The 23,846-nt window shown below is 41.2% G+C and overlaps 1 protein-coding gene across 1 annotated transcript; it reads left to right on the top strand.

The window, feature by feature from the left end:
- The first annotated feature begins 1,360 nt into the window (after nucleotides 1–1,360).
- LOC136439557 (uncharacterized) lies at nucleotides 1,361–19,541 on the top strand. The gene is made up of 18 exons (XM_066434977.1): nucleotides 1,361–1,688; nucleotides 2,486–2,601; nucleotides 3,017–3,148; nucleotides 3,260–3,344; nucleotides 4,392–6,182; nucleotides 6,471–6,721; nucleotides 6,847–6,920; nucleotides 7,072–7,289; nucleotides 7,468–7,635; nucleotides 8,113–8,216; nucleotides 8,405–8,478; nucleotides 9,803–10,059; nucleotides 13,197–13,447; nucleotides 13,835–13,978; nucleotides 14,201–14,366; nucleotides 14,911–15,018; nucleotides 15,382–15,450; nucleotides 15,904–19,541. The coding sequence occupies exons 1-18, from the start codon at nucleotides 1,361–1,363 to the stop codon at nucleotides 17,070–17,072; spliced, it is 5,505 nt and encodes a 1,834-aa protein (XP_066291074.1). The 3' UTR covers nucleotides 17,073–19,541.
- Nucleotides 19,542–23,846: the final 4,305 nt, after the last annotated feature.

Below are 23,846 nucleotides of genomic sequence, written 5' to 3'. Positions count from 1 at the left end.
ATGTTTTTAGAAATTATGGGAATTCCCTATTTAGCCAATAAAATCACATCGATGACGTCATAATTACGTCATATTACGTCATAACGTCACCAAAATTACAGGAATTATAAAACTTTACGTGATCATCACTCCCTGCAAATTTAGTGATGATAGAGCTTACCGTTCGGAAGTTATGACGGGGGGGTCGAAAGAGCCCCCCCCCCCGGTCCAAGAAGTCTAAAAAAAGCCCGGTCTAGACAGGGTTAAAGACGAAGCTCGAAGATATCGAGAACCCTTTCTTCCACCGATATCTATGAATGGAAATGAACTACAAGAGAGTGACTCCTTCAGACTTCTTGGTCTGATTATTTCCAAGGCCCTGTCCCGGAGAAGCTACATAGAGTCCATCGCCAAATCCGCAGCAATGAAAGTTGGTTTGCTTCTCAGAGCCAGTCACTATCTTACTTCCGAGAGCATACTTTACCTTTATGTCATGCCTGGGCCTGATACGGGTGTTCCGGACCGTGTGATAAATATCCGGATTACATAGGGTTCGGAAGTGTTATCACACAGGCTTTCATAGAATATTTCGAATGCATTTCGAGCGTGCCGTTTGCGCTGCCGTCGGAAATTCGAAGGGGTTAGAATCTATGTTGTTACAGTTTCTTGTTTGAGGACACAAAACTCCCTCAACTTCTGGCGCATTCCGCATTGAAATAATGTGTGTTTTCTCGGGTGGGTATGGCCAAGGTATGACATAAATAAAATACAACACGTTGTATTCCGCATCACCCGCGGTCGGGCTGGAACCTCGGGTGATACGGAATACCCCGTGTTGTATTCTATATGTACAAATCCACCATTCGTCCCTGCATGGAATACTGTTCACATCTCTAGGCTGGAGCTCCAAAGGATTGCTTGAACCTTTTAGACCGCATCCAACGGAGAATTAGCGTGGTCATTGGTCATCGTTTGGCTTCAAACATAAACTCCTTTTCTCACAGATGAAACATTTCCTCCCTGTCTCTATTTAATAGATACTTCCATGGCCAGTGTTCTGATGAACTTTCACTACTTGTCCCACCGCAGAGAATTTTTCAGCGTACTACCAGGTTCTCATCTGATTCGCACCACTATACTGTACAACTACCAGCCTTTTCATTCTACAGTAACAGCTTTTTTCCACGAACTGAAAAGCTCTGGAATTCCCTCCCAGACCACTGCTTTCCCCCCGAATACAACCTTCAAACCTTCAAAACAAACACACACCGCTGTCTCTCACCTATGCCACATTAGTTTGATTAGTTCAAAGCCGAGAAGTGGCCTCTTACGGCCATGCATTGAGCGAGATCGTTAAAAAAATTGCCGAACGCGCGTAACAATGGGAAAGAATAGTCTAGAAACCGACCACCGTGCTAACACTGTTCGGTATTTTGCTTCAGACGCCACCCCTCGCATCCCCTTAATCACAGAAAGAGTAGGGTTGAGATGGAGAGACCTGGCCGGCCGGCTGGGGTTCTCTGCAGACGACATCGATGGTATTGCTGCCAGTTTTCGTAGCTATAACTACCAAGCCTGCTGCAGGGCCATGTTGGAAAAGTGGCAACAAGTGCAGGAAGACGAGGGTATTTTGAAGCTGCAGATCTTGAAGACAGCTCTATACGAAATGATGCTTCAAGATGTAGCACATGCTCTCCAGAAACAACTTGGTAAATTGTCTAATTCATTTAAGCAAATCATCATGTTGAAATTGTTGCTATATATAGTTTCCATGTACCTTCAGTTGAATGTGCAACTGCTAGAGGCAAGTAAAAAATTCTGCAAATGATTGATCGATGTTTTTGCTGTTCGTTCTATATCATATCGTAATACTAGTTATCAGTCCTCTTGGAAATAGATTATGATAATAATGGTTTATTCAGCTACAAAACTTTAACAGCTCTTCCCACATAGCAACCAATAGTTCAATTGCATCATGATACTTTACTTATTCGGTAAAACCTTGGCTAATGCATTAAAGCAATACCAACTATGCCGATAGCCTATGCATTGAATATCTCTCATACTTCGGTCACTTTGGAATCAGAAACATCGCAGATTCAACGGTTTTATGATCAAACATATTATTTATTTATCAAACTTCACAGAAAATGGACTTTATATAATCCAGATCTTTTGTACAAAGCGTGCTTTTAAATGTGTCAGCCATAAACTTCTGTATAGAGCAGTTGGCACATGAATCTACAAGTACATGAGGTCGATTGCAAGTTTAGCATCCATATTGTATGCTAAATTGCACTTAAAGTGCAAGCAAGCAAGCACTTAAATAATATGTTACAGTTCCAAGCAGTGTAGAAATCAACCTGTTAGTAAGTATTATAGCCAAAGTGTAGTTACAAAACATTACGGGTGACTATGATACGTTTCTTATCAGTTTCATAGTTTTATAGATTACTCCTCACATTGACTAATCTATAACTAAATGATTTTCTTCCGATTTCACCAGACGCTGTAGTAATGGCACAAACGGCATTGCTAATGACTGCAGAATTTCTAAGTGACAACCTGGACAAAGACACTGTCAGTCATTTCTTGGAGAACAGAGGAGTTTCATCGGATCAGGTATACTCTCTATTTATGTTAGCATAATGCACAGTTAATTAAATATTAAATCGTACTGCATTGTAATCGACATCCAGAAACAAACCAGGAAGATAGTATGATTCAATTTCTCGTGCTATGAAGGATAGTTAAAAACACCAATGTCTCTAATCAAGTATCTCTCTTTGTCCCGCTATATACTTCGTTCTAGTTTCATGCCAATTGTTGAGTCCCATGGGATTGGTTTAGCCAGAGGAATAATATGTTTGTAGAAAAGAATGGACCATTTGAATTGAGTTTAATTGAGACACCAACAATCCAACAGCCACAACGGACCGGCCACATTTAGTCAGGCTAGATAATACTATAGAATGAACCTTTTTTACTTCATATAGTTACTATGTGTAATCTTTCTATTACATGTGTACTATTTCAGATGTCGACCTCAGATCTAGTGGGTGTATTAGTGGATTGTATAAAAACACCTGAAGACTATGAGGAACTCATACAGTCATTGGAGAAAAGTGGGCAGGCGTTCCTGGTGAAGGAGATTAGAACTTTTGAATGGGTGAGCATCTTTTCGACAGTTTTGTCAATAGTATGAGATTTTTAACATTGTTGTTTGGTGAGTAAGTCTTGTAAATTACTGAAGTTTGGTATTGCGGTGTCGTTTTTGCAGAAGGTAGCTGGCAAAGATGATATAGGCATAGCTGTGGCCCAAACACAAGGAGCAACGGCTGCGGTTTCAGGCTCTATTTCCAAAGGTATCAGCCTACGACATAATATTTGAAATGTATTTAACGGAATACACAAGACCAGAGTTGTTATTTTCTAACGGACCACATCTTTATGAATACAAAAACAACAAAATTTGCAAATAATTTTTGACATATAAACAAATGAATGAACCATTTATAATCCAGGAATTGAGTGGTGCCCCTTCAAGAAGACCAATGGGGTGTGATGCATGATGGTATCAACCCCTTCAGTTCTAGTTCATATGGGATAATTGCTGAAGTTCAAGAACAATTTTTGGGTCAATGCAAAAGAAGAATTAAGTTGCTAAGGATGGAAATTGATGAAAAACTATTCACACAAAAGTCCAACATTATTATTAACATCGGCCCTAGATTTCCTAAGAGCCGCCAATTTTTGTGAGGGCCTTTTCTTGAAGTCTTAAGTATGGGTTTCAATGGGATGATTGACAAAGATCCATTTTTTTACCCAAAGCAAGTGGAAAATACAGTTACTAAGGTTATAAGTTGACAAACAAGTATCCAGAAACAAATTGCAAAGGCAATTTTTATGCTCAACCCAAGGTTTCTTAAGAGCCGCCAAGTTCAAGTTTGTCCAATGGCTGTATAACATGTTACACCTGGCTGTAATTAATCTGAACGGTACTCGGGGGTAATCAGAATATTGATGCAGTATAATGCAACTGCTGCCAAGTCCAGGTTCAGGGTCAAATTGCCAATACAATTACGTTCTTGGATTGATAAAATATTATCAGCTAAACAAGAACACTCTCCTCTGGTTTTGTGTATGGCTCATATTTCAAATAGTTAAATAGGACTCGAACGAATTTGTGCAAGGACTGCCGAAGTCTATGCTAAAGGCAAAATTATTTTTTCGGCATCTTGATATCTAATGTCCTATGTTTTGGCCCCAGTATAATGTTTTCATAATGCATGATAAAATGATTGTCATAAAAACACAATTTCACTACAAACTCAAAAAAAAATTAAAGAACTGAACGGTTATAATAGACAAACTTCTCTTTTTAATAGACAAACTACCCCATTTATTTGTAGAAAAGAAGACTGAAACAGTGCCACCACCTCCAGATAAAATCAGGTCGATTCGTTCTCCTGGAATCGTCTGGGCAAAGCAAAGAATCAAATTGATTCTTCTTGGACAAACCGGATCTGGAAAGACAAGTATTTGCATGACCATGATTCTCGGACAAGCCCATATGGAAGAAGAGTCGAACAGAACGATAGGGTTGGACATTCTGTCGTACATCGATGAAACACATGGTGTAGAGTACAAAATTTATGATTTTGGTGGCCATGACGTGTACCACTACACACACCGTTTTTTCCTGACACATCTCGGGCTGTACCTGCTGTGCGTTGACCTGCCGGGCTACAGGTCAGGAGAGTTTCAGGAGCATGTCGGCAAGTGGATGACGTCTATCTCCTCTCACGTCACAAAACCATCTCTGATCGTCGTGGGGACGAAAACTGATGAATGCGACGTTACAGACAAGATCGCTTTGCTGGAAAGAGATGTGGAGTCCGCCGAGACTGCGGTCAGACAGGCACTCCAGGAGGAGATCAGCAGATGCCAGAAAAGTCTGCACAACCGAGAACAAAGGATCCACCTGGAAGATGATCACTTCGTAGGCCTGTCACGTAAAGAGATAGTGGACAAGAAGCAGTCACTGCAGAAACTGCTAGATGGTCGCCCGGAAGACCTCATTGACATCGAAATCGTGCCAGTGAGTAGTAAAAGGAACGAAGGGATAGATCTACTCAGGACCAAGATGGCGGCGATCGTGCAAGAACGCCTCTATGATTCCAGCACAGGTCGTGAGTTGACACAATCTTGGTCTGACTTGGAAAAAAAACTCAAGCAGGAAAAATCGAAAGCTTGCCTGAACCTCAAGGAGTGCAAGCAACTAGGGGAGGATGTAGGAATGGGGAGCGATGATGTTCTAAATGCCTTAGAGTATCTTCATGTGACAGGAGAGATCCTCTTCTACCGACACATCCAAGGTATGGAAGACAAGGTGTTTCAGTACCCAAGCATCATTCTGAAGCTCTTTAAACAGCTTTTTCGACATGACATGGCTGAGTATCTACAAAAGGCAGAGAAACTGAGGGCTGAGGACAGACATCACTTTCTGGAGAGCGGCGTTGTGAGCGACAACTTTGTTGATGCTGTACTGTCAGAAGAGGCAGAATCATTCCGTCTTCTTTTGCCACTGATGAAGCACTTTGGCCTCTGCTTTAACACAACTGTCACTATGATGGCAAATGTACCAAATGCTAAAGAAGACGAGGTTGCTGACTTATGGCCTGAAGGTCCCGGAGAGGGAAGAAAGGAAATCAAGATAACAATGAAGTCCCTAGATGTGAACAGCGAACACCCGATTGGGTTAGGAGAGTCTCTTGCCTGTCGCATAGCGCTGATGAGTGAGGAAGGGCGAAGCCTGGTAAAGAGAGACGCCGTCATCAACAAGGTTGGAAATGTGGATGTCATGTACTGTCGTGTGCACGATGACAAGAAGCCACGGAAAGGAGAAACAGCCGCCACCAAGTCATTGGACGAGATTCATCTCCGCACGGAGAGCAAGCAAGCATGGCGGGGGGTGAAGGACCTGGTTAACAAGATCACACCTTGTTTAGAAGAATACAGAGCGAGACTGAGCGAAGATCGTGTAACCATCTCAGGAGACAAGAGGGTAACATCTATCCCTCTGGAGGCTCTACACATGCACACTGCAGAAGACTTGGACAAGATCTTCCTTGGAGAATGGACAGAACCAACACAGCAGCCAGGTGTACGCAGTCCAGACAATGCTATTAAGATCATGATAGGTAAGTGTAGCACATGTTGTAATTTTTTTGGAACATGATATTACCGAAGTGAGTGGATTTATAACATATGATGAAACATTTGTTTCTTCAAAAACCATAATCAAATACGAAAAAAATCTAAAATATGATTTGAACAAACAAAAATCATACAACCCATTCGTGTTGGTTACAGGTACAGTTTTGAATAATGTTATGTAATAATTGCTACCACTATACCAACACAAATAAACTTGTATGCAGAACATATCACCCTAAGCTAACTTGAATCACACACCTCCCTCTTTTCAGATAATAGCCTTTACGCCCTGTGTTCCAAACTTGGAGACAACTTCAGACGTCTGGCCACAAACCTTGGTTTGCAAAGACTGGACATAGAAGTTAGAGGTCTGACCAGTGACACCAAACGGGCGTTCCAGGCACTACAGCTGTGGCGGAAGAAATCCAGACATGGACCTTTGCACTACCTCCCCTATTTGATGCGAGCTCTTAAGGAGATGCACCTAGACCACCTTGCTCTGGATCTTCCAGAACTCCTTAAGGTTTTTGATTAAAAAATTTAAACGGCTGTGACACAAAATTGAATAGAACTACGAGAATTTCATATTGCAATTGTTATTCTTAATTTTTTCTGCAGAGCAAAATGTTCTTGTTTTTTTTTGCACAGGAGTATCGACAAAACCTGCCTTTAACCACTGTAAACCCTGAAAAGACAATTGACATTGAAGGGGTTGAGAAATGGTAAGTAATTTTATTGTATTGTTTCTGTATCTAACCATGCTTTGGTAATGCATTAAAAGCCCAAGTTTATTCATTTAGCTTCTTTGTCTGATCTGATTCAACATGCCTTTAAAAATTCTTCTGTTTCCTTTTCACGTCTTTCATTTCCCAGGTCGCTGCCCCATGAGGGTAGGTTTTACTGCCAGGGCTCTGATCTGCAAGTCATTACCCCTTACCCATTGTACGTGACTAGTGTGCTCTGGTCTGGAGAACCATGGACACATGGATCGCTCTTGGTACCAGTAGGACCACAATTCCACTTCCAGTTTCGCTGTGATGATGCCAGAGAGCCAGTGGAGATCGACTTGCCTCTTATTGCAAATATGACAGGTGAACAGTTACGCTAGGACTAAGTGTGTTACAAATGACAAAATTCCAGTTATTAGTCATGTCCATGTCAGAATGGATACATTTAATGAAAGAATGGCGTGCCTTGTCGTATAAAGAGATAACAAATATTCCCACAAACTTGTTGCATAATCTCTTTTTTGTTTCCTTGTTTCAACAGATTATGGCGTGAACATACTTTGTATGGATTATGACAAATCTGCCTGTCAAGACGAAGTTCTCTTTGAGAAGAAAGTCAAGGCTAAAAGTGTCACTGCTCTCCTCAGCAAAGATGCCCGTGTTGGTCCTGTCGCACACGTCTATGCGGTCTTCGAATGTCTTCACATCGGTATGTGCATGTCTCTATTTCAAGTTTACAAAGCTGCATGCACTTTTTATCTTTTATTGTCACATTTAATCAAAAATAGATTGATTACACCAATTGCATTTGTATGAAGAAACATCGTATGGAATATTTTGTCACTTAACAGTTCCAGGAAACTTACCTACTTTATTGAAGTGATTCTTTATGTTCTGTCTTATTTTTACAACGTAGGGAATATCAGATGGTAGACATGTACATAATATGTTACGCAAATAAAACAATATTCTAGACTGTATGGAAATCAAGATTTCAATCCAAGAAGTACATTTACGTGAAATGGTATTTGTATGGGGCCTGCCATTGTTAAACATTCAGTCGTTTCAGAAAGCATCCGCTAGTCTTTATGTTTGAAAAGTCTGGCTGTTTTTAGATTTTTTTCCCAGTTTCGTGAGTAACTGTTTCGGGCGTATGCATGTAATATACTGTTTTTATGATTTTTAGATTACAGGGAACATGGCTTTCCAGAAAACCTGAATTATCTGGAAGAGTTGCTAAACACCATGGGGTATACAGATCTATCAAAGTTTGTGTACAGAAAGTTTCAAGTAAGTTTTGATTTGTCTCTTATTCCTGTCACGTTTTTTGTTTTGTTTTTAGAAATATTTATTCAACAAATCAAATTAATGATTCTTGAATCGGTCAGATGAATGATCCCTTTAGGTTCCTTAAATCAATGCTTCATTTGAAATTTGAAAACTGTTAACATCCCGTTCGCGCTTGATTACCCCCTTAGGACTACCTTACTACAATGGACAAGAAAGAAGTACAACCTGATGTGTCAACCGATGTGGCAGGCGTCACTAAATTGTGAGTCTTGATCTGATTCAATTTATTGCATCTGACCGTTTATTGTAAGAAACGTACAGAAGCGTCCAGCCAGCTCGTGTGTGTGTGTGTGTGTGTGTGTATGTGTGTGTGTGTGTGTGTGTTTGCGTGTTTGCGTAATATGCTTGATTTGTGTGTACGTTAGTGTAGTGTCGAATAAGAAAATACATGTACTAAACACCTCATAAAAAGGTATTAAATCAACTTTTAACTTCTTGACCCTCAAACACCCGAACTTTTTTTGTGACTAAAACGAACGAACGGGTTAAAAATGGACCCCCAAATGTTTTGTTCATTTAACCCTATCCAGACTGGGCTTTTTTGGGATATCTGGGACTGGGGGGGGGGGGGGCTCTTTCGCCCCCCCCCCCCCCCCTCATAACTTCTGAACGGTATGATGTATCCTTCCCAAATTTGTAGGGAGTCATGTTCATGTAAAGTTTTTTAATTCCTAGAATTTTGGTGACGTCATGACGTAATATGACGTAATAATGACGTGCTTTATGTGATTTTATGGGCTAAATAGGGAATTCCCGTAATATCCAAAGATATTAAACAAATAGTATGTATTGTTGATTTTAAGGAATACCAAGACTTGATACGTAAATCGTAACTACGTTGACGTCAAAATCACGTCATTAAATGACGTCACGTGTTGTTAGCGACCCCTTGGGATCCGCCATCTTGGATCGGCCATTTTGAAATTTTCATAAATACTTTTTTTCCACTCATTACCCCAAAAAGCACTAAAAATAGACTAGAAACGTTAATTTAAATGTTTCTGATAAAGAAAATGCCACGTAGTGACGATTTTTAAGGCGAAAAAGCCTGTTGATACCTAAAATAGTGTAATGGTCCGCCATCTTGGATTTTGACCAATTACGTCATCAAATTAGCATAAATTATGAATATTTAATCATGAAAGTTACATCTAATTACATGTGATGCTATACATGTAGGAAAACTAGTGTAGTTGAGCAATAAAACCTGAGAAATATCACTGTTTAAAGAAAATCAGTGATTTTTGCATAAAATGCCTTTCAGAAACCCGTTGCCATGGCAACATAAAAAATTATAGACTTATACAATTTTCATAATATTGTTGCCAACTAAATTTTAGGACAAGTCACCAAGTTTGGTAGTCCTAGCGTATGTCGTTCGGCATTTATACGATGTCAAAGTTGGCGCGGGCACTTTTAGCCCCCCCCCCCCCAGTCTGGATAGGGTTAAGACCCAAATAATCTATCATATAGCGCATATTTAAATGTTACATACAATTGCATTAATAATGCTACCTGCTGCCCAGTCGTATGACACTTCCGACCAAGGGCGAGTACTTCACCAATGGGAAATACCTCTGCAAGGAAACAGACATCGGGATCATCACTTCCTATCCAATGACAATGACGTACCAGAAAGAACCTGTGCCTGGCCAGTTTGATCATTGGGACGACTGGGTCCCTGTCGGACCCACATTTTCCATCCAATGCGATGTTCGAGGTGACAGAACTGTAAATATCATGCTACCACATGTCCTTCATCTATCAAAGGATGACATCATGAGTGAGTATTGTAGAGACGTGTTTGTGATGTAGCCTATTGTTTGATATGTCGATGAAGATTAGACATCCAGGTAATAAGATACGCCAAAAAAGCAATTACTCAAACAACTGGATATGATTTTGGAAACGGTCAGACGTTTCAAGTAGCATCCAGTACTTTTTTGTCAGTGACTGTGAGCAAGATCAGTTGAACAGCAGGTTTATAACCACGAACTATGAATTGATATGAAAATAAGGAGAAGACAAATTTTTAGATAGTCCAATAGAAAGCAAATTAGACAACTCAAGACAAGGTTGAAGTAAAAGGGGACAATAGCTCCTATTGTTTGAATATAGGAGCTAAAGCTGGTTTGCCCCCAAGGCTATGTCCCAAGTGCCAGATAGTTCCACCCTTAGCCCTCCTTTCCTGTTGAGGGTTGGATTGTATATCCTCTCATATATTGCCTCCCTTACTCCACGTTCGAACCAGCGGGGTTCGCGGTCAAGGATATCAGTGGATTCGAGATTGAACGAGTGCCCCTGGTTGTGTTTTAGGTGGTGGAAAATGGCCGAGGAGTAGCGGTTAGCGCAATGTTCTTTGTACCTTTCATTAAGTGATCGGCTGGTCTCTCCAATATAAGTGTTGTTGCAGTTGGGTTCTTCACATTTGAGTCTGTAGATGACATCGGCCTTGCTACCTTTGCGGGGTCGGTCTTTAGGATGTACCAGTCTTTGTCTGAGAGTTGATTGAGGTTTGAAGTTGGTGGCAATGTTGAAGTTTTGGAAGATCCGTCGGAGTTTTTCGGACACTTCTTGTACATATGGAATAGTGATGTTGGCCTTGTTTCTGTTGGTTAATGGTGTACACTTAGGTGTTTTCTTGGACTGGTCAGACGGTTTGAGGGCTTTGTTGAAAGTCCATCTTTGGTAGCCACATTTGCCCAGGGCACCTCGGAGGTGTCTATGTTCGTCTGTTTTGGCCGTGTCTGAGGTGATGATGTTGTCTGCCCGATGAAAGAGAGTTTTTATAACTGCCAGTTTGTGTTCCAAAGGGTGGTGAGAATCAAAGGCCAGATACTGATCGGTATGGGTCGGCTTCCTGTATACTTCGAACTGGAGGCGACCATCCTTCTCTATGATGGTTTTGGTGTCTAGGAAAGGGAGCATATTATCTTGACTCGACTCCTGTGTGAACTTGATGTTGTCATCTATCTGGTTGATATGTTCAAAGAAATCATCAGCTACTCTCTTCTTTAGTTTGCACCAAGTGTCATCTACATAACGGAACCAGTTGGCCGGGGGAGTGTCCTTGAAAGTACTGAGGGCTTTGTTCTCAAATTTCTCCATGTACAGGTTTACCACGATGGGCGAAACTGGTGAACCCATAGCACCACCGTGCAGTTGTTGGAAGAATTGTCCTTTGTAAGTGAAGTATGTGCAGAACCCAACTGCAACAACACTTATATTGGTTGCTCCCTTTCCTAGACACCAAAACCATCATAGAGAAGGATGGTCGCCTCCAGTTCGAAGTATACAGGAAGCCGACCCATACCGATCAAGTATCTGGCCTTTGATTCTCACCACCCTTTGGAACACAAACTGGCAGTTATAAAAACTCTCTTTCATCGGGCAGACAACATCATCACCTCAGACACGGCCAAAACAGACGAACATAGACACCTCCGAGGTGCCCTGGGCAAATGTGGCTACCAAAGATGGACTTTCAACAAAGCCTTCAAACCGTCTGACCAGTCCAAGAAAACACCTAAGTGTACACCATTAACCAACAGAAACAAGGCCAACATCACTATTCCATATGTACAAGAAGTGTCCGAAAAACTCCGACGGATCTTCCAAAACTTCAACATTGCCACCAACTTCAAACCTCAATCAACTCTCAGACAAAGACTGGTACATCCTAAAGACCGACCCCGCAAAGGTAGCAAGGCCGATGTCATCTACAGACTCAAATGTGAAGAACCCAACTGCAACAACACTTATATTGGAGAGACCAGCCGATCACTTAATGAAAGGTACAAAGAACATTGCGCTAACCGCTACTCCTCGGCCATTTTCCACCACCTAAAACACAACCAGGGGCACTCGTTCAATCTCGAATCCACTGATATCCTTGACCGCGAACCCCGCTGGTTCGAACGTGGAGTAAGGGAGGCAATATATGAGAGGATATACAATCCAACCCTCAACAGGAAAGGAGGGCTAAGGGTGGAACTATCTGGCACTTGGGACATAGCCTTGGGGGCAAACCAGCTTTAGCTCCTATATTAAAACAATAGGAGCTATTGTCCCCTTTTACTTCAACCTTGTCTTGAGTTGTCTAATTTGCTTTCTATTGGACTATCTAAAATTTGTCTTCTCCTTATTTGCATATCAATTCATAGTTCGTGGTTATAAACCTGCTGTTCAACTGATCTTGCTCACAGTCACTAACGAAAAGTAGTGGATGCTACTTGAAACGTCTGACCGTTTCCAAAATCATATCCAGTTGTTTGAGTAATTGCTTTTTTGGCGTATTGTTTGATATATCTAATTAATTTAGTTAACTGGAGGGACCACCCTAAAGGTTGACTAATAAATAAGATATTTGAGATTTCAAATTAGCAAATTTCAATATTGGATGCTAAATCTTAAAAATTATATTAAATTACTTATGATGTTAATGATATAAGAAAGCAATCGTTCTTGGGCATGAAAACCCTGTTACCTCATTGAATAAACCAAAATTAGTGAATTTTGTAAATTATGCCTATCAGAAAGCCGTTTCCATAGCAACACGAAAAATAATAAACTTATACAATTATACCAAAATTGTTGCCAACTAAATTCAAGGAAAAGATACCAAGTTTGGTTGTCCTAGCCCACGCCGTTCAGTAGCTATAGGATGTCAAAGAATGCGCGGGCACCCCCCCCCCCCTCCCCCCAGTCTAGATAGAGTTAAACATCTTACTCTGTCATTGGGAGAATACATATCGTATATCTTAGGGGTGCTTGCGCTTAACCCACCTGTATTTACTCTCTGTATACTTTGAATGCTTAGCTTTTTAATCGTACCTACCTGCCGCATATTATTGAATTATCATCAATGATTTATGAGGATGCCGAAAATTATCGTGTTATATTTCTTTCTTATTCTACCAGGAATCACTAAAGAAGAGGCAAAAGTCGTCCATGTGAGGGGTAAGAAGGAAGAATTGCTGCCGGCGGTGGTCACACCTACACACTTCATATTCCGTCATCGGAAGGGAAGCTGGGTGTGGAGTGTGATTGTCAAGCTACTCGGAAGGACCTTCCCTAGGAAAGGTCTATTCGCCATGTTTCGATCTCCATGGACAAGCTACGGTGTGAATCTGAAGATTTTCATTGTATCCAACACCAAAGGCATCATAAAGGTTAGCATAGTCCATCCTATGCTTTTGATCAGCCGCCGTAACAATCTTGATAATTCATAATGAGAATATTGATAATGTTCGGTAAGAAAAACACCTACAAACATGTATTCGTAGTATGAACTAAATCATCAAAACCTAAACAACATTCTAGCTGTCTCAGTTCTAGAAGAAATTTAGAAGAACTTAATTGCGCGACTATTGTAGCAGTTACAAAGTATGGCAACAACAGTAAACATAGAACAAGACATAGGTATGGAATAAAACTATTGACTACAACAAAATAAGTATCTTATGTTTTACATTATCACGGACTTGGATATATATGGATGAATCCTAAATGTTATAAAGTAGACTATATTGGTTATATAAAGCCCTTAATCCCTCCAGACTCTACAAGATGCCGTGAAGGATTTATGTGGCGAGCAGACATTTTCCCTGTTAGACAGCAGGGCATGTGTGTTGATGTCTGACCAAACCTACTGCTTGCATGCAGCAGTGGAGAATGGTACCTTGCGGATATATAACCCAAAGGTAGGCCTTTCATATACTTGTATGTGCATCAGCCTGGGAACCTTTTTCTTCTTCAAAATCTAAATTGATATTTGTGTTCTGTATTTTGTTTATAGGTTCAGTAATTGCAAGGCACTGACTGGTTGAAAAAACATATCCGTGGCAATTTGACAATCTGATATCTATAACAGTTTCATAAGATCTCAGTTTCATAAAGCAGCTAATGCTGAAAGTATTTTTCAGCCACCGAAGGGCATCCCATACGAAGACACACTGGACGAAATGTCATATCCGCACACGTTTGAATTGACCATTCAGAGGAGCAGTGACGGAAGCGACGTAATATTGGACCTACATCTTCGAGGCAAGGGATCTGATGATGATGTCTGCCAGATGACAAAGTTCATAGGTGAGGCGCCTTTGGTTCAGCTACGAAATTACTTCAGGAGGAATGTCATTTGTGCCGTCTTCTGAAGCTGGCGATGACATGACTAGGCCTTTCTCACAAATGTTTACTTTACCGCACCAAAGTGCACTAGAATAATGAATACATGATTTCGATAGGCGTAACAGAATAAGCATGTCATAATGTTTGGAATAAATTTAAAGCGAAGTTTCTGAATAACCAAAACATTTTTCGCGGGTTGGTATGACATAAATAAAATACAACATGGGCTATTCCGTATCACCCGAGGCACCACCACTCCCACGGGTCTTAGGATCGCCCAACGGCCTTTCCATATGCTTGTCGTACAATGTACAAATGTAGTTGATATGCAAGCACATTGTTAGAAAGTCATTGCCAGAGTACTAGTCAGTTCAGTCACAAGCAGGATGACTTGGCCTGATTCAGTAATAGGCAAGAGATAAATGGAATATTATAGATACATCCAAAGTTGAACAGGATTTTATGATTTACAGCATTTACAGAGTGATGTTACCTTTATCTATAGGACATTACAAGAGAGACAACACCACTGAAGAATCTGTCAACACCCAGTCAATGCCCACCGAGCTGGTGGAGTCTGTGAGGCAAAACCTGGCTGTAACAGGCATTACAGGTATTATTTTGTAGTTTTCTTTATCAAACCTGATACAGTGTTGATTGACTGCTTTTGCTGAATTAATAGCAAAACAAGTTTTCTACCAATGATTTCTTGCCCAAGGGCTCATTACAACATGCAACAGTACAATTGTATTTAGAAAACGTATACACGTCAGACAGTGCAAGATACATTTAACAATGGTGACAAGAGGAACAAAGTACTATTATAATTCTTATAAGAGCTGTACGTACAACCTACATTGTATAGTCTTAAAGCTTATTTTTTTGGAAAAGACTCATTTACTTCCTCAACAGATTTCAGAGTTGCCACCTGGTGAGAACATTGATATCATTGTCCATGTCTCTTCATAATGAAAAGGTAACAGTGAGAGGATGGATGTCCTTCCTGCTAATACATACCAACTTCAAGCTGGCTCTATTGCAGGAGGTAGGAATTTAGATGTTTGCCCAAAAAAATGATTCTATATTTCAATTTTGCACCGTTGTACAAGTTTGAAAAAACCTTTATGCTACATATACTTAGATGCTCAGGAGAATGTAAACCTATGCATACTGTAACTTAATGGTCAAGTAGAATGTATTAATGTTGAATAGGAATTGTGATATTATTATTGTTACCGTTTTGCCTAATGTCACCAGTTTTTTTTGTTTTTTATGTAACACAAAGTAAAAAGTGTGCAATTCAGCCTATGGCTGCGAGGTACTTTCCGATATCCGATCAAAATGATCAAATTAAACCATTCATTCATTCAAGTAGTTTCACAGCATTCTTACATATTCTGAAATAGCGTATATATAGTTCTACTTGAAAATAGTCCTACATATTTTTCTGGCCGATTTGCATTTAACATTTTTTGTCGTTGTCTCTGGCTGTTTCAAGGATCTGGAAGGAAGCCTGTGGTGCTGCTGATCAATGATGGCTACGGCAACTCCCATGGCAGAGTCTTCACAATCCACCGCCAGATGGCAAGCTTCCTGGTCTCAAAAGGAGCAGTGGTCCATAGTATCGTCTTGGGTGCCACACAGGGTGATCAGGATACTGCAGCTGCTGATGGGGTTCAGCTGATCCCCCCAAAGACATTTGATGGAGACAAGAGAAAGCCCAGCCTTGATTGGATGACATGGGACCACTTGATTCGTTATCCAAACCTCCCCTCAGATGTAAGATTCATCGTCGGCCATGTTAACATCACAAGCCGTGCAGCAAGAGAGATCAAGGAGCAACGCCTTCCTAATGCAAAACTGGTCCAAATCACTCACGAGATCCCAGAATTAACCAGCCACTACCAGGGTGATGAGAAGGTGAAGCGCATTGGGGAGGAGAGTGACAGTATTCTGGATGACCTACAACATGCTGATGTTATCTTCTCAGTTGGCCCATTGGCATATGACTACTATCAAACGAAACAGCTAAAATGTCAACATTACGAGTTTCTGCCCAAACCATCTGACATGTTCAGTGAGATGCAAGTGAAATATGTCCACACGAAAACAAAGACGGTGCTGTCCATGGGCACGATTATAGGTGCAGAAAGTCTGAGAGGCTACGATATTGCTGCCAAGGCCATGCACATTGTGATTGACCACCTTCCCAACACAAAGTGGCGAGCCTGTGGAGTCAGTGCCGAAGATTTTCCAGAGAGCAAGAAAATCATCCAAGCCAACATCCACTTCACTCCCCTGAAGTATGACACCCAGGAAGAGCTGAGCAGGGAGATACAACAGGCCCATGTTGTTCTGATGCCGTCACGTGCAGAGCCGTTCGGACTGGTTGGTCTGGAGGTCATAGCTGCAGGGGTACCAGTCCTGGTCTCCCACAAGTCTGGTCTTGCCTGGTTCCTTAACAAAAATTCTGATCTTGACCGCCCTATCGTAGAAATCAAAGATAACGATGATGAAGCCGCCCAAACGCTGGCCAAGCGGATCATCAAGATTCTGGAGAATGGAAGTAAAGAGTTTGAAGCCGCACAAAGGTTGAAGCACCAACTTTTGGCCCTTAAGCCCTGGGAAGCATCACACAAGAAGTTTCTTGAAACATTCGGCCTTTAGGTCTGCTGCTTTTGGAACAGTAAGCATTGTTGCTATTTTTATTATGTTTAGGTAAGCACACTGTAGATTTCTTGCCTAAAGGAACCAGTCGCTACCAGCATGCCAATGTTATCTTCTTGGTTGGTCCATTGTGACTACAGTAGTTACATCAGACACATTTTTTTAGTTACAACATAAATGTCAACATCAAAAGTTTCTGCCTAAGCCTTCCAATATTTTAGCAAGAAGCAAGTGAACTATGTCAAGGCTAAAGCAAAAATGATGCTGTCCATTGGCAGGGTGAAGGATGTGGAAAGGCTACAACATCGCTGCCAAAGCCAAAACATGATAATGATTGATTGGCTAAGTGCATCATGAATGATGAAAGCATGGAGCTTCAAACTGCAAAATGGTTTTTAAAGGCGAAGCGTTTGGCCTCAAACCACTCGGATGACTCACACAGAAAGTTCCTTGAAGCATTTGGCCTTTAGGTTTGCTGATCTTTACTTAGAATGCATGGATTTCTGGTTACCACTCAGGGATAAAAAGTGGGCACAATTAAGTTCAGAATCTGTACATTCCTAACAGAATATTCACTGTACAAAAGATTTGTGAGTTTTCCACCATTGTATCATATACATTTGGCTTTCCTTCTATTGACAGTTACATTGAATATGATCTGTAACGTTAGATTTTCACTCCTGTAAATTAAATTTGCAGTCATTTGGTTTTTATCTGCCAAGTTGCAGTTGGCTATTTTGAGCTCTAAGTTCAACATGCTGTTAATATGTATAAATTATAGTTTATACACATATATTTGATTTTCTGTAGAAATTAGTAGTAGCACTTTTTTTCAAATGTTGAAATAATTTTGTGCTGTACTATGTAATAAATACATTTGATAACTATGTAAATAGTCATGGAAACATGGACTAAGCAGAGATCAGAAAATCTAATGAATGCAAGGCCTATTAAACTTAGGAAAACCTGCAGACAATATTCAAACAGGCTTAACTTCAAAGTGAAATTGTTGTATTGTTATGTTATGCTTTTTTTTCACAAAGATTGAATACGATATTTTTGTTCAGTACCAAAACTCACTATATAATAAGACTGTATTTTTTTTATAACAATGGTTTTGTATAGGTGTGGGTTCGAATAAAGCTCTAAACGGGAACTATACGTGGCTACCAGCGTCTTTTCTGAAGATGGGGTGTAAATGTGTACGGTTGGCTTGAGGTTGCCCACTACTACTACAAGCTTGTTTTATATTCTCATTCAGCTTTTCATCAGTCAAGTCATCGTATATCTGAAAGATGTGTAATTTCTGTATAGACCATGTTCCTTGACAATCTATCTACAGTAATTCTAGCATAGCACAAAAACATATAAATCTTTGTGAAAAATATTTCTAACTTAAATACATTCAAACAAAATAAACATACCAATACAAAATTTCCACTTTGAAGGCCTGTTGAATATTGTCTGCAAGCTTTTCTGAGTCAGGCCTTTGGTAGTTTGTATTCATCATGATCAAATCATCTACTCTTTGCATAGACCATGTATCCTTTACTATTTACAAAGTCATTGTTATAAAACATACAGTCTTATTATATAGTGAGTTTTGGTATTGAACAAAAATATCGTATTCAATCTTTGTGAAAATGATAGTTCTATCTTTAACACATAACATAACAATACAACAATTTGTTTGTTTGTTTGTTTGTTTATTTTGAAACACCTGGGTAGCCTATTCAGTGCCAATACACTGGTTTTCGATAGGGCCCAGTTTCACATATACATACATGGAAAATAAAAAACAACTTACAGAGAGAAAAGTAGACATACACGTCGGAACATATGGGTACAACTGAAACATGAAAGACAGATAACTCAAAATCATAATCCAAACCAAGGTCAACAGTTTAGGAGGTCAGAGGTCACTACTCAGTACTGAGACTATATTAGGTCTTTCAAAGCTGACTTAAATGTATTAAGGCTTGGAACTTGCTTAATGTAGGCTGGTAGTGAATTAAAGTGTTTAGCACCTCTGTAGGCAAATGTACGCTGTCCTGTTGTGGTCTTGAAAAAGGGTTTGTATAGGAGTGATGTCTGTCTGGTTTGGTAATTGTGTAAGTTGTGGTTGTGAGAGAAGGTGGATGAGAGATGTATGTTGGTGCTAGCCCATTTATACACTTGTAAACCATAATGCACACATGATCCCGCCTTCTCCCTGCGAGATACTGCCAGCTGAGCTTCTCATGAAGGTCGAGGACACTGCTGGACTGTAGGTTCAGTTGCAGAACTACCCTGGCAGCCCGGTTCTGTAGCACTTGGAGTTGTTGTTGTCTCCCCACTCCGCAGCTGTCCCACACGGTGTCACAGTAATCCAGAAGGGGGAGTACCATTGCTTTATACAACATGTCAGCTATATTTACAGTGAAGCAAGGTCTAAGACGTCTGAGTAAACCTACTCGTTGGGTTACCTTTGAGCAGAGTTTGTCAACATGTTCATTCCACAACAATTTATCATCAAGAATAAGCCCTAGGTATTTAAATGAAACCACTCTTTCTATTGACTCTATTCCAATTTTGATTGACATTGGATGTGCTTTCATAAGCTTACCACTGCTCCCAAAGAGCATCCACTTTGTCTTTGAAGCATTTAAGGTCAAATGGTTTAACTGGAACCATGTAGCTATATGGGAGAGTTCTGAATTCAGAGTGGCTTCAATGTACCTAGTGTCATTACTGGAGCAAAAAATTGCCGTATCATCAGCATAGAGACATACTTTGTTGGAGATACAGTCTGGTAGATCATTTATAAACATAATAAATAACAACGGCCCCAGGATTGACCCTTGAGGCACTCCTACTGTCACTGGGAGATAATCAGATACACAACCGTCTATAGATACTGACTGCTTTCTATCAGATAGGTAATTTGTGAACCATTTGAGTTCTACATCTTTAACCCCGATCCAGGACAGTTTTTTCAGTAACAAGAGATGGTCTACTGTATCAAAAGCTTTCTTCAGGTCTAAAAACACAGCCCCCACTAGGTTTCCACTGTCAATGTTTTGATACACATAGTCAGTGACATCCAGTAATGTAGTAGCTGTGGAATGACCTGGCCGGAACCCAGACTGCTGGTCAGAGAGAATGCTATGATGGTGGAGATATTCCAGGAACTGACCATGTACCTCTTCTTTCACTTTGAAGTTAAGCAGGTTTTTGTCTTTACACTGTCTAAATTTTATGTATACCTTCGTTTTCCTACTACGTGTACTGTATTTTACTTGAAATGCAATAAAAAGTATGTAGATACACTGGTGTAGTATATAGTCTCTACCAAGACTACCATACCAGCAAGAGTTCGGAGACCTCATATCTAGATGAACTATTTTGATTATGCCCATGACTTACACATTTACATTCTAGAAATATATGCTTGGTCATGTACACCTTTAACTGAGTTACACATGTTGCAATATTGACAGTCCAGTTATTTACCACTTCGATGGATTATGGATTTTTTGTATTAATTATGCGAATTAGGAATTTATTTGCATAATTGGTATCTGTTTGTGTTCCCCTGACGTAAAGTTCATAATGTTATATGTATTTAAGTCCTGCTATGGGAAACACTGCAAATATAGATTTTTCACATTAATTTATGCAAATCAAGTTATGATTTGCATGGTTTGTATTTCATCATGTACATCTCTGTCTAAGCTACCTGCATACTAAATATCAAGAAAACCCGTCGTTCCTTTGCACATTCTCCTTTAAAGGTTTTGACAAAAACACCCCTGCAGTTTCAGAGCAAACTACTGGGTGGGCAAAACCTTCACCACTTCTTTCGTACATCACAAGTTGTTTGCTGCAAAAAAAATCAAGACCATAACACGTTCAGGTCAAAAAAATACAAAAAACAAAAGTTCTGCTGCAGCACCAAGGTCACAAGCCAGGGGGCCCAAAATCAACCTTTACTTTTGTCTTCCCAACACCTACCCATATACCAATTTGATCCTTTCTGAGGTTATTGAGTTATGCTGACTACAATCGTCCGGAAAAACAAACAGACACAATCACACACACAGACAAACGCACACACACACGCACACACACACACACACATCCAAAACGGGGTGAATCATAATGCCAGGGAAACCACCACCTTAGATCTTAGACATCGAAATCTACCAGATTGGGCTATAACATATTGCATACCTTCCGAGGCCGATCTGCCATAGCCACGGTTCCCGGTAACACTTTGCGGAACAAAGATCTCCCGACCGACCCCCTAACTATGATTAGGAGTGGTTCAGGCAGGAGCTTAGCTCGGCTGGTGTTCGGCGCGGTTGGCTGGTGTTTTGCTGCGCCTGCCGAATGTTTTGAAATTTTCCGAATCCCGTCCAAAACATTTAGCTATGCACACGAGTTCTGAAATGGGTTGGCAGGTGTTTGGCTCGTCGACTTGTGTTAGAGAGTAAGTCAGTAGTTGTCAGAGTGTGTTTGGGTGACAAATTTGACTCTTGACCTAAAACTGGTCAGACTGCTTTGTAAAATCCGTTTCTAAAGGCCCAGTTCAAACGGCTTAGTTTTCAGCACACAAAATGAGTCCGAGTTGTGACAACGAACGGCTGTTATTGTTACTTGCACGTCAAGTCAATAGGCTCAAATACGCGTCACTCATTGCTAAGTTTAGCGTAGAATCTAGAAAACTCCGTTGGGAGTAGCCGTGGTGACTCGTGTTTGCTTGTATATTTAGTGTCCTCAATCTGATGTCGCCGCGGCTATGGTTGTACGGAGTAACCTCGCATCTAGTCTGTTGATTGGCCAGCCTCTCTTCGGGGCTGAAGGGAGTTTCCTCCGCAGTGATAATCTCTAGCGCCCGGTAGAGTTTACACGGGGTTGTTGCGGCGAACTATAGCCTGGAAACCATACCCTCGGTGGCTCCCCGATATTTCTACGGCACTGTGAGTGACCCCGCCCGCCCAGGCAGCTTAGCCCGCTCGGGGTGTTGTTTACGGCCTTGGATTAATTAGTTCGCCACCTAGAGCATCGGGGACCCAGTGTAGCTTAGATTTTAAGCTAGTTTAGCAAAAGAGAGCCTTAGAAACAATGTTTTCTGCAGCCTTGCGGTGCGTCGCTCGTCGTAGATGACGGCCATGTTAGATATGATAATGAGCAGAGGGACCGAACAGCTGAAAACTCAAGCCAACCTGGCGCGCCAATTTAGAGCTCAGCGGAATAATTAGATCAGTCTGCTCTATTCCCATTGGGCGCATCAATTTGAAGCGCCTTGAATCAGGCCCGTATTGACAAGCTGCCAGTCTCTTGGGTCGGCAGCAAAGTAGGGTGGCAGCGGAAGTAGGGTGTAGCGTAAGTAAGAGTGGCAGCCAGAGGTAGAAAGGCTGCGCCCGGTAAAACACCACTATTAAAGCCGACCCCTAGAGACTGGGACCAGGCTAGGCGAACTACCGCGGCAAACTACTACCGGGTGTCAAAGTTGCGGATTGATCGGACCCCGCAAATTCGGGAAGTGACGTCGTGCCCAGTGACTTGGTAGGTATACCCTGGGGACGATGGTCACGTGAGAAGTCTTGTGGACACGGCTGGCAACGAGCTCGAGAAGTCGACAACGCACGTACTAGTATGTCGCAGGCCCTAAGTTTCATTACAGAAGTAATCAAAATCTAGACAAGGTGGAGGAAGAGAGATCATCTAAGTACATCATTTAAAAGAAACAGCCCGATTTTGGAAAAGGGATTAAGTTTACTTGCAACATCTGTTTTCGCGCGAAATGTGATTATGGCCTTTCTACGTACGAAACTTTATTCAACGTTGTAGCCTTTATGATCCTATATATATAAGTTTTGAAACATCGCCCCAAGGAGGTTATAAAACCTCCTTGATCGCACATACCTTACATGCTTTGATTTGTTTTGATATTCCTAAAAACTGTCGGGGAAATGCTTTGCTCGTTGTGTAAATTCCATAAAACAAAATGAGTAGTGCTGTCCCCTAAGTGCTATTTCTTTGTTTTCTGCTTCCCGTTTGCCACTGACTCGTTACCTTAACATGGGTCTTACATCAAGGGAGAAAGAAGAAGTAATTCCAGGCATCATTGATACACGGATTAAGGCTACCATCGAGGATACAATCGTCAACGCTTTCCAGCAAGGAGGGGTGCTAGCCGCCATAGTACCTACGATCGTGTCAGCTGTGCGTGAGGCCGTCGTCGCGTCCATCCAGGCTGAGCTTGCGAAGTACCACGAAGAGCTACATCAGCAACGGGAAGAGTTCAAGGACCTGACTACACAGTACAACAACCTCAAGGATGAACACAACACGCTCCAGGCCAAGGTAAATAACCTCGAGCAGTACTCCAGAAGGAACTGCGCCATCATTTCTGGAATACCTAAGTCACCTGTTGAGCGGAGCACAGGTAACTCAGTCTTGTCTGTTGCGAATGACAAGCTCAAGTGCGACCCACCGTTGACCATCAATGACATCGATCGATCTCACCGTCTAGGGAAACCCCGGGGAGATGGAAAACCTCAACCGATTATCGCCAAGTTTTGCTCGTACCGGTCTAAGGCAACCATCATGCGTGCCAAGGCGACCACCAGCGGCAGGGCTGTACTGAGGGAGAGCGGGATTTTTGTCAACGACAACCTGACGAAAGTAACATGTCACTCCTGAAGGACGCCCGAATACTCGTCAAGCTGAACTTACTCAACCAAGCCTGGTCCTACGACGGCAAGATATTCATCAAGACTCTCAAAG

This window comes from Branchiostoma lanceolatum, chromosome 8 (assembly GCF_035083965.1).
Source record: "Branchiostoma lanceolatum isolate klBraLanc5 chromosome 8, klBraLanc5.hap2, whole genome shotgun sequence".
Taxonomy (NCBI): Eukaryota; Metazoa; Chordata; class Leptocardii; order Amphioxiformes; family Branchiostomatidae; genus Branchiostoma; species Branchiostoma lanceolatum.
Note: the sequence above shows the minus strand (reverse complement) of the source record. Positions and strands in the feature narration are given on the sequence as shown.